Raw genomic sequence first — 11,119 nt, forward strand, 5'->3', positions numbered from 1 at the left:
ATACAATTCTTGGTTTTCTAATTCAAATCCACTAACCCTGTGCAGCATAAGAAAACGTCAATAAAAGACAGTTTACACGTCAGTTTGTGAGCGGTTTTGACATATCGGCTGGTACATTCATTGCTTATTTGATTCACTTGTATGTATCATCTAAAATTGTACTCCAATTCCAAGCTATAGAATATGTCTAACATCCTCAATGATCACAAAGGCATTTTCCCCTTCCAGATGTTTAATCTTATCCCGCTCTTATTTTTATTATCTCAACATAATTACAACAAATGATTATTCGATAATCTAATCAAATCTGAGTTTAAACAGCATACACGGGTTACATCATTAGGGATATCAAACAATGTCTCGGCTCTTCTGAGTAGCCTGTTAAAGAATCTTTCTATTCTATAGCAGTTCAGAGTTCAAGCATCAGCGATCTCCCTCGTGTACCTCCTCCAACTTGGAGGTGAGAGAAACCCAAGACGCAAGAACAGCGAAAGTTACAGAACATGACATACAGCAGCTACACCAATATGGTTAGCCACATATAACACAAGGAGAACAGTGGAGCAATCTAAATTAGCTTAAATTATACATGACATTTGAATCATGGAGAGCATATTGTCTGTGCGACTACGCGTGCTACAAAACTGTGATACTACTGTCTTTAAAATCCTATGTACAGCTTCAAACTCTCCTAAAACAATCCTACTGCATCTTTCAACAATATATACACAAAATCATGAAATTTTGCATTCATGGGTTCCCTACATTGGCCACGAAAGGCACCAATTTCTTCTGGTCCTTTCTCCTACCTAGAGCACAGTTATTAAGTACCCGACCAAGAATCAGGCGAGTATTCTGCAGAGCCATCTCTCTTGGTGAGGTCCCAGACTCGGTTATCCCACCCTGTGTTGGCGCAGAAACTGCTCCAAATCCTGATCCCATCCCATATTGCAAAGGGCCACTGCGGACCTTAAATGAGGTCTGGGAAGCAAGCGACTTTTCGTCAGGTCCACTGATACCATTCTCAAATGACACAGCATCGTGTGAATGAGAACCAGTCAATGAACTGCAACTCTGTAGAAGGGCTTCTAAGACACTTAGTGCTTCCCAACACAACGTGCTTTCCACCAACTGAGATACAATTGCGTACATATGTGGACTTTGCGCAGCATCCATTGGAGTATGCTGAAGGAGAGCTTTGAGCATGAGCAGAATGACCCGTTGATACTCAACTGGCCCCTTTTCCAGTAGTCTCAACAAGTGCCCAAAAGCCAAAGCTGAATGTTTTGGGAACCACTCATTGCACAGTAGTGGGGAAACACACGCCAGGAAATTATCTATGCTCTTGATCTCACCTCGGGAGTAAGCCACAAACACTGTGGCCAATTCATCCAACGATTTTGCTCGGCACCAAATTGCAATATTGGTTGCAACAGAGCATGCTTTTTGATATTGATGTTGGAGAGGTGAAGCTGGACCTATCACTGGATCTTTACTGAGCTGAAGGCAGAGCCAAGGGAGTAATCCAATAATGTGCATCAGGAGTCTTGTCTCAGCATCCCCAAATATAGAGTCACATGAATGCACGGTAATACGTGAAAGGACATCAACGGAAACACTATGACTGACAGTGGACATAAGTCCTTTAAGAACAAGAGGCTGCACTCCTTCAAATGGTGGCAGATGCCCTTCTTGCAGAAGTTCAAAGCCACTTCTGGATTCTGTACGTTGAAATTCTCCCAGATCACTATTATCAAGTTCATCACGAGGCATGCTTGAAAGGAGCACATTTTCTGTTGTTCGCTCACGAAATGATAGCCGGTCAATCACATGAGAGAAAAGCTCAAGAACCTGGCGGTAGACATGCACAAAATCTGTATGCATCATAGCAACACATCCCCAAAATAGCTGAGGATACAGTATCACCTTTTCTGGCTCCATATTCTCCACCATAACTTGCAATGTCATTAGAATTTCCATAATAAATCCCAATACTTGAGGCACTGGGTTTCCTAGACACCTATGAAGGCACCGAAGAAGTGATACACAAGCATCACTTGTTACACTAGGTCGAAGGGCTCGGTAGATCTGGTGGGAACGGCAGGCAAGGTGTCTTGATGTGCACTCCATAGCCCATCTCAAAGCTTCTTCCCCCCAAGTTTCCCGAAGGTCCCCTTGGAAGAAGATAGCATCCACCATGCTCTGAACTAAAGCAGAAAGAAGAGCAGCACTTGGTAGCTCAGTTCTTACAACTGTGGGATCCTCATTCTCCCACATCATGCTTCCCCGCTTTGATTGTACATATTTAATCAAGCTTACAACCTGCTGCTTGTTCTCCCTCTCACTATTTTCCACCTCATACTGTTCCAAGTGACGGCCAGCAAGTGAATATAACAAATTAACAAGCAAATGCTGGCAGTGTTCTAATACTATGTCTTCTGAGCTATCCATAGAAACAAATATGACATGAAAGAGTAGAGGCAAGTATTGCCGGAAGTCTTCATCATTCTCATATGCAATTTCAGCAAGTAGAATCAGAGCTATATCTGCATGTGTCAGGGAATGCTGCTGATGACCCTGCAAGGCCGATTGAAGTTCCTTTGCATTCACACCATGCATGGCACCCCCACCATGCAATCCATCTTCACCTGAGTTTGGTGTGTCAACAAGGTAATCTCCACTGTCCCGTGAAACATGGCGGCTCCTTAAGCTCCCTGCTGAACTTTTGACACCCATCAAGGGTCCAGACATGTTAACCAGCGATGGAAGGAGCTGACCAGATCGCCCTGTATTTACTGGCACGACGTTCAACTCTGGAGGCATTGGACTTAGTGGACCCGAAACACTCCGTCCAGTCATCCCAGCTGTTCTCCAGCTTAAGCTGCCACTTACATTCCTAAGTGGACCATCAAGAGAACCTCTCACAAGCAAAGGGGACATATGTGGCTGGTTATCCACAACAGATGCCATCTGAGCCATGGCAGGACCCTGTGAAAACTCTAACACGAAGTTTGCAGTAGCATCACCCTTACTTGCACTTGGCCCAATTGGCTCAATGCTATCCTCTAGCAGCCGCTGAGATAATTGGAAAACTAGGTGATCTATAGTGCGCTGAGGACATATTCGAGCTAAATATAGACTTACTCGCTTTGCAACAGAGAAATATGTGGCAAATGCACCACTTATTTCAGTTGATGCATTTGAATCACAATCTTCAATGCCTTTTGTGATTAAGAAATCCAGAACAGGACTAATGTTCCTGTTTTTGCTAGCAATGGTACTCCATAATTTCTCAATTTCATCAGGGAACTGGTCTCCATGCCTCCAAGTCACATAGTAAAGACTTTTCAATAGTCTTTCACTCCAGCCTTCCTTGAGTTTCCAGAAGTTAAGGTTCTCTATCCATGGAGCCATGCAAGTTAAGACCTGATGCTGAGCAATTATATCCACTGCATCTAATTGCCTCTGCATGATCTCCTCACAAAGAAGCTGGCTGAGTTCAGGATGATCTTTGGCAAGTTTGCAGGAAAGCTTGTATTGGAATTGTTGGTAGGAGTCAGGAAGGTTACCAACAACAGCAGCACGATAACTTCCTGAGCCCTCAATAACATCATCAGCCCATTCACGAACAGAGAGAGTCTCCAGCATCTGAAGGGCATCATCACGGATCTGTCTTGATGGATCCACCACCTTGTAAAGGATCAGGCTCAAGAGTCTCTGTATCTCACAATTTGGTATCTCTTGGCGCATATATACCTCAGCTAGAACACTGAAGTAGCCATCAGCTATAGCAGAATCGGAGTAATAGCACTGCATGAAAAAAATGAAGTTACATAGGCTTTTATGTTGATGGCATGATGTCACGAGCCAGATTTTCTTACAAAAAAAGAGATATAGATAATACATGGAAGAACTCAGGCCAAAAAAAAAAACAGGTGATGCATAGGAAGAATGATCTGAAAATCAAGCCATCAGCATAAACCTGTAAAGTCCTTAAAAACAACTGTAGGAAAACAGTCGAAGTGCATCATTTTAGCTGAAGCCTGTAAAGTCTCATCTCACACGACTGTAAATTACATTCTTCGGATGCATTTCTGTCCGCTGAATATTTCTTAAATTATAATTTGTTTTTCTTTATCTTCTTCATTTCTTTAATTTTGACTGCACATCCTGGAGAGGGGAGTTTGGACAAGTACTTTATTGTCTCCTCAATTGCTAATGTCTCCATGTAGTCATTTGTACGAATCATGCATCATCATTAAGCGCTCTGACTTTTCCTGATGAACTATTTTTGTCGTACCATACCTCTGAACAGAGTAGTAATTGAAAAATACTCATGCAGTGGCTGTTGAATAGTGATTATACTTTACAGCTTTATAATCTACACCTAGTCAATCAAACAGCACCCGAATGAGAAGCATAACACAGTACCTGATCAATGCAAGCAGGAAAAAGATCCAGATTTGTGAGCAAAAGATTCTTCAAAGCCAATTTCGCCAAAGAAACACGATGATGGCCACCCCTATGCCTATCACGACCAGCAGTTCCACGGCCACCATCTCCCATGTGTTTGGAGTATGAATATGATGGAGTTCGTGGATCAGCAGGTGAGTAACCAAAGGGAGCCCTGGGGGCAGGCTCTATGAACAAACTATTAATCCAAGATATCACACGACCACTCATTTTCCTTGCATTGTCATCAAAGCATGGTCCATATAAAAGTGATGCTATCGCATTCATGGATGCCCACTGGATAGCCTCAACCTGTTCATTCAATTCTTTGTCAAATGATATTTTGTCCACTGAATCTTTTGAGCGGGCATGTTGAGAAGACTTGTATCTATCAACCTCACGTCGATAATCACTAACACTGTCTTGACCCCAGGTGCTGCCTGTATCATCGGACCAGGAGAGTAGAAGATCAAATAGTCTCTTTCTAGTTCTAACGTCAAATTTTTCTGATTTTGAATCAACAAGCTCTGGGGCTAATGATCTTAGAACACAAGCAAGTGCATAGCGGAGGGGCTGCATATCTTGAAAATTCTCCGGAGGGGCTGTTGAGAACAGTCTAGCTGTTTCATCAATGAATTTAAGATAATGGAGACGGAAAATTGGCTTGCGGGCAAGCATGCCTGGCCATATGTTTTCAGCAACAGTACGGTATATGTTTGCAATGTGGATACGGAGTTCTTCACGGCGAGACTTTTGACTCTGCATTTCATAAAATATATCTTATACATGTCAAACCATGATTCAAAATTCTGAGAAGTAATCAAATTAGCAATAAAACCAGTTTTACTTGTTTCACCTCCATTAATTTAATTTGAACCAAGGAACTATAACAATGTTATTGTATTTAAATTTCAAGGTTCTGCAAGTGCTTTTTTTAATTGTTTTTTCCTTTCTCATATATTATCATCATCTCTAACATTCTATCATAAGCTTCATGGACCAGGCTTTTGGATGACAAGAGAATTGGCACCTACTCTGCCTGAAAAAACCCTGCATAACTTGAAATATACCAACTCCAAACCTATCCCATGCTAAAAATAGGAAAGGTTTTCAGGCAGGCACAAAGAATAAAACTCTCACAAATATGGACCAGTTTGAAAACCAATTTAACACTGAAAATGTTTTTCTGGTGATTGTTACTGTCAACCAAAACTGAATGTAAGCAAATACAAAAAACCAATGCATATGGGGGGTTGTCAACGAACAGCTTTTTTTTTTTTTTTAAATAAGAATTAGTAAGTGCTAATAGTTTCCTATAACATATTCGAGGCATAAACTGAAAATATTTCATAACTTTAAAAATCCAGTGCTTATTTTTCCTGCGCTAAAAATTTAGTTCTCAGGTCTCAACAGTAAACTGAACTTTCAAAAATAGAACTAGTGTTTTTAGGTCTCAGCTGTAAAATTATATTCAGGAAAAAGTAGAACTGATACATGAATGGAATCTTCAAAAATAGAGATCAAAGCAGATTTACTTTTAAACAGACAATGGGAAGATTAAAAATGATTGGAAAGAACATTAAAAAACCCACTTATAAACTAAAATTTTCTTCAAGTTTCACAAATGAGAGTCAGGTATTTTCCACTTTTACCATTATGCTTACTGGCATTAATTAGAGAATGAAGGGAATACTAGATTTAACATGATTTTTCTTGGCCTCAGATACGTACGAATTATGTAGCTCATTCAAGAAAAAATGGACCTCAATGATGTTGAAAATGTTGTTAAACTAATTAAAATGAATTCTATAACCTCATAAGCAATACCTTCCACTTGGGTTTTCCTTCTGTCTCTGAAGAAACCTCTTCAATAAAAGATGTAAGTTCAGCAAACATGATTTCACATGCTTCCAGGTGCGAGTGGCCAAGAGCCATGGTGGCTGCATGCTAATATCAAAACCTCCTTAGCAAAAAATAGACACCAAAGAGGATGGATAATGAAAACCCACAAAAGAAGAAGAAGAAGAAGAAGATGCCCTTATAACATTAAAAATTTAAAACCGTAGCAAGTCTAATACCCATTAATCCTTCCACTGCCCTTTTAATGTAAAACCTCATATTTTCAGTTAACTATCATTTACCCAAGAAAATAAAAAATCAGTTCCTAACATCATATCAACTATTCAACATATGAGCCCTATTTAACCATGTACATTGCTGGGATCTTGGGATTAGTACCAATTTCATCATCCTGGAGATTTGAATATGAATTCCTTGCCATTGCGAGTAATTATTTTTCATTGTGTAAAATCAATAGCTTTCCCACATAAACAAACATTGTACATAATGCTGTAAGAATTTTCTTCTAGAGTGAAATACAAGCAGTGTTTTCCCGTCATATTTTCCTTTATATAAACAAAGACCCATGCAGCTTCTTGTGGAATAGAATAAATAATAAAACTTCGTAGTAAACATGCACAGATATCACCTATAGTGACACCCTAATTACAACCACAGAAAACATATTAAGGGGGAAATCAGCATAGCAAACTAATAGTCTAGGAAAGTAAAATTGAACTATCCACTTCTTCTTCAATAGAAAATAAGTTACAGGATGAACTCTAGCACGAAAAAAAAAATTCAATTATTGGGGTTTAATTATGAAAGAGAAGGACAGGAAGGAGTTTAAACATGTTAATGGGACTAATCCATTTGTGAATTCCAGCAATCACTATATCAATCAATAATAAATTCCATAAAAGTTAGATGTTAACAGCATGGGAATAAATATTAAGACAAATTGTCCTGAAGTATGCCTGCCAGTATTCATGTGAAGATAGGTTTTACAAAATGGACAAAGTTTCTTGAGGAGTACTCACAACATGTGCATCAGATCCAGATTTCAATGAAGGGAAAATAAGATGGCAGAGTTCTTTGGTTACTAAAGTTCCACCAGATTCTCGAGCAGCTGGTGGACATGAACAGACAAACATGGCATACATGAGCCACTGGTCCAGTTTATTATCAGCATCCTGTGATGGATGAGCCTTCCCACCCAACTCAACTGGGGTAATATGAGCAAGGCGTTGCATAACCTCTACCCTGCCAGAGCCAAAGTCATACTACATCATCTTGCAATGTTTATGTGGGAAGTGGATCAGGGTATAGATTAACTGAAGGAAGCAGGATAAGCATTACAAGTTTATCACACACAACACCCCCCCCCCCAAAAAAAAGAAGAAAATAGTTGGCAAGATAATTACTGGCAAAAATTGTTTTCTTGTCAGATTAAGAGAGTAAACCAAACATAACCATCCATGAAATAGAGAGGAAACATTTACACTAGATCTATCCAAAAATTAACACATTTACCCATCATGTTTCATTACAAGTCATTTTAATGAAAGCTGAATCATGATGCAGGAGCAACTACGGAAACCAAAAGGGTGACTGGATTACTGTCTGCACTATGGCAGCGGACATGCTACTCAGACTGAAGTTGTGTGCGTTGGTTAGCACCTTTGTTTTCAATTTAACTTTTTTCCTCGTGTCCTTTTTCAAGTTAACAGGCTATTTGGGGGCAGGAGATCTGTTAATGATTAGGGATTCTATCACTTATATAAAGCGATTTGACCAATGTAATGGGACTATATCAATCAGCATGATAAAATGACGTTTTCTTCCCTTTTCTTGGCAGTTTAAGCAGAAGACCAACCCCCTTTTGCTCTCTTTGCTGATTCTTAAAGTATCTCGTGATACAAAGTATGAAATTCAGGAAAGGAGGCGAAAATTTAGGGAAAAGATGCGTGTACATACTTTGCTTCCTGGACAGAGCTTGGACAAAGCTCGGCAGCATATTTGACAAGCTCACTAAGACACCGAGCCCACCTGTTCTTATCAGGGCTCTCAAATATTATAGATTGAAGTGTCATTTCAGGAGGAATGGCATCAGATTCTCTTCTCAAATCAAAAGGTCGCCCTGAGTCCCAGTAGCAGTTCTGGACAATCTCATCCTGCAGCACCACTAAGATATTTAAAACTGTAACTAAAAAATAAAAATAAAAAATGCCATAACTAAATTTCAAATAAAATAAAATAAGTAACAAATATTAATACCCCATGTTCTTCTAGAACATCAATAATAAATATTGGTTCAGCTTCATATTTCAGAAGATGATTTGGTTGCTCAATCCTCAGGTCCCTAATATCATTTCTCAAGGCCCGGACACATCGCAATAATTCTAATGCTGTATGCCTGATTTGACTATCAACAGATGCAAGGAAAATTAGACCAACTGCATCAATTTCTGATGCACGAAATTCGATTGCTTCTCCCATTTGTTGGAAGGAAGACTTTCTAAATCTCTCAGCTTCATGCCCCAAAGGTCTTGCATCTTGAGCATCATATTGCATTCTATCATCTATTAGACAGGATCTCCAAAAGCGCATTAGTTCCAGTAGACGTCCTAGTGATGTTTGAATGAGAAGAGGGAACTCATCTGGAAGTCGTAATATAAAGTTGGCCATTCCTTTCATTACTGCAAAACGACGATGGGGTAGGTATTTCACAATACGATTTAGTACTTGTACTGCTTCCTCACGAACACCAGGGTCAATGCTTATGCCATGTTGGGGAATTATTTCAGTGATTTTATCACTTCGTCCAACTTCTTCTATTAGATATGGGATGCACTTTAACACAGAACGGAATAGATACCCTTGTGACCTTTCCTTGGTTACAGCATCTACAAAATATAGAGGACAAAAAGGCATCGATGCGGTCAGAATTTCCATAGAAATATGAAAATTTGAAAATTCTTCCAAGGATCGTCATTATGGCTAGTTTAAAAAATCAGAAATTGGATCATTATACAACAACAAAATCTTTACCCCGCTAAGTGGGGAAATTGGATCATTATACAAATTAAGATAATTGATATAGACGAGAAAATAATTACAGAAAAAAGGAATAGACTAATCACATATATGGATGTTATATTTCAATAGTTCAAATGACAAGTTAAAAAGAAAATACAATAAAAATAGGATAGGCTTTGTACCCTTTAAATGGCTGCATCTAGAAAGTCATGATTTTAACACCAAAAGTGTCAAAAATATTATTTATATTTTGGACCGCTCCTCTTGCTACCATCTTTCCCAAATTTTCTCAATTCTCACATTCCATATCTAAATTTTCTACTTTACGGTCTCCATTTATCTATGCTATGTAGAAGAGTAAGAGAGAGAGAGAATGCTTTCGAAAGCCATGACAAAAGGAGGCTTGTAGTACATATATTTAAGTATAGGTTGTTTAATTTGGGATACACAACCAACTGGGAGCTTCTATAGCATAGCTATATAAAAATATGGATTAACGGATGCTTTTCTAACGCCCTTCCAAGATGGAGCATGTAAATCACATGCAGCAAGTTTTGTAGAAGTAGGTTGTATGACCCTTGATTTAACAGCACTTCCAAGAATAGCAAAAGTGATTCATAACATTAATACCAGAGTAGCTGGAGAAAGGCATTGCTGATGCAATGCCCAGAGTAAAGAGTAGTTTGAGGACCGCAAGAAAAGTTGTCTAAATTCTGCTAGAAAAGACACCAAATGATTGTTAGAAAAGTTGACCAAATAGATCAAATGCCAAGTTCTACTGGAAAAGTCATCAGAGCTCCCCAAGAGGGAAAAGCTATATCCCTGAAACCACACTACTACGAATGCCTATTCTTCTCTCCCTATGTGCTTTGATAGCATGACAAGGGAAGCTCGTGTTGCAAATATTTATACAGAGAAAAAGTTGTTTAGCTCAAGATACAGCTAATATGGGACTTCGACAGTGTTACAAAATACAAAAAAAGGATAAGATAAATACCATTCTCACATTTACATACTAATTTTCCCATGCACATTGATTGGTGTAATGGAAGTGGTTAGGAAGTTAGTTCAAGCAGGTCAAGCTGTTGCAACTAAGGCTAGTTAGGAATCTAACGAACGACTCCTTAAATAACTGTTGTATAATGAAAGGGAGCAGTTGATTCAATTTGTGAATGAAATTCTGGTTCTATCAATCCGTTCTCTCTCTCTCACTTCTACTCTTCTTTTCCTTGCCATATACATTTATTATTTAATATAATAGAACAAATAGAAAATATTGCAGTACATTTGGCTGGCTGCCATATATTCCAAGAAATTACCTATTGTGGTCTTTGAAGATGTCAACAGTGCTTGACTGTATGTTCTATGACATGACCTCAGTATTGACTCAATGGCAGCTTTCACTTTTGGAATGTAGTGGCCAATATCATGACCTGCTAGGTCAAAAAACCGGAGTTTTAGGATTTAGATCTAAACATAACCATGTTCATCAAATCTAGCTGTTCATTATTACCATATGCTAATCACTGGTTTTACCTTTAAAAATATCCAAACCCACGTGCTGACCAGAAGGCAGCATGACAATGGCAAGCAAAGCACGAAGACCAATAACCTTTGCTTCACTAAGGCTGTCTTGTTTGAGCAATTCTAGTATCATGTGATTCATGGCAAAATCAAGATTATGTTCAGCTATAGTTACACAAAACTCAACAAGCTTATCATGCTGGACATCCTGAGTAAGCATCCCTTTCCTTAGAACTGTTAAGAGCTGTGAGGTTACACTGTCTAG

At 38.9% G+C, this 11,119-nt stretch overlaps 1 protein-coding gene across 1 annotated transcript; it reads right to left on the reverse strand.

Moving 5' to 3' along the window:
* Positions 1–636: 636 nt before the first annotated feature.
* Positions 637–11,116, reverse strand: LOC114752189 (cell morphogenesis protein PAG1-like; the record flags this gene model as incomplete). The annotated part of the gene is made up of 8 exons (XM_028940916.1): positions 637–3,810; positions 4,432–5,211; positions 6,280–6,399; positions 7,332–7,554; positions 8,269–8,465; positions 8,569–9,197; positions 10,650–10,763; positions 10,867–11,116. Coding segments are annotated over 8 exons (5,373 nt in total), but the record flags the coding sequence as incomplete, so codon positions are not given.
* Between the last annotated feature and the right edge of the window lie 3 nt (positions 11,117–11,119).

Source organism: Neltuma alba, unplaced genomic scaffold, assembly GCF_004799145.2.
Source record: "Neltuma alba isolate B1F8T4 unplaced genomic scaffold, ASM479914v2 tig00007270_pilon, whole genome shotgun sequence".
Taxonomy (NCBI): Eukaryota; Viridiplantae; Streptophyta; class Magnoliopsida; order Fabales; family Fabaceae; genus Neltuma; species Neltuma alba.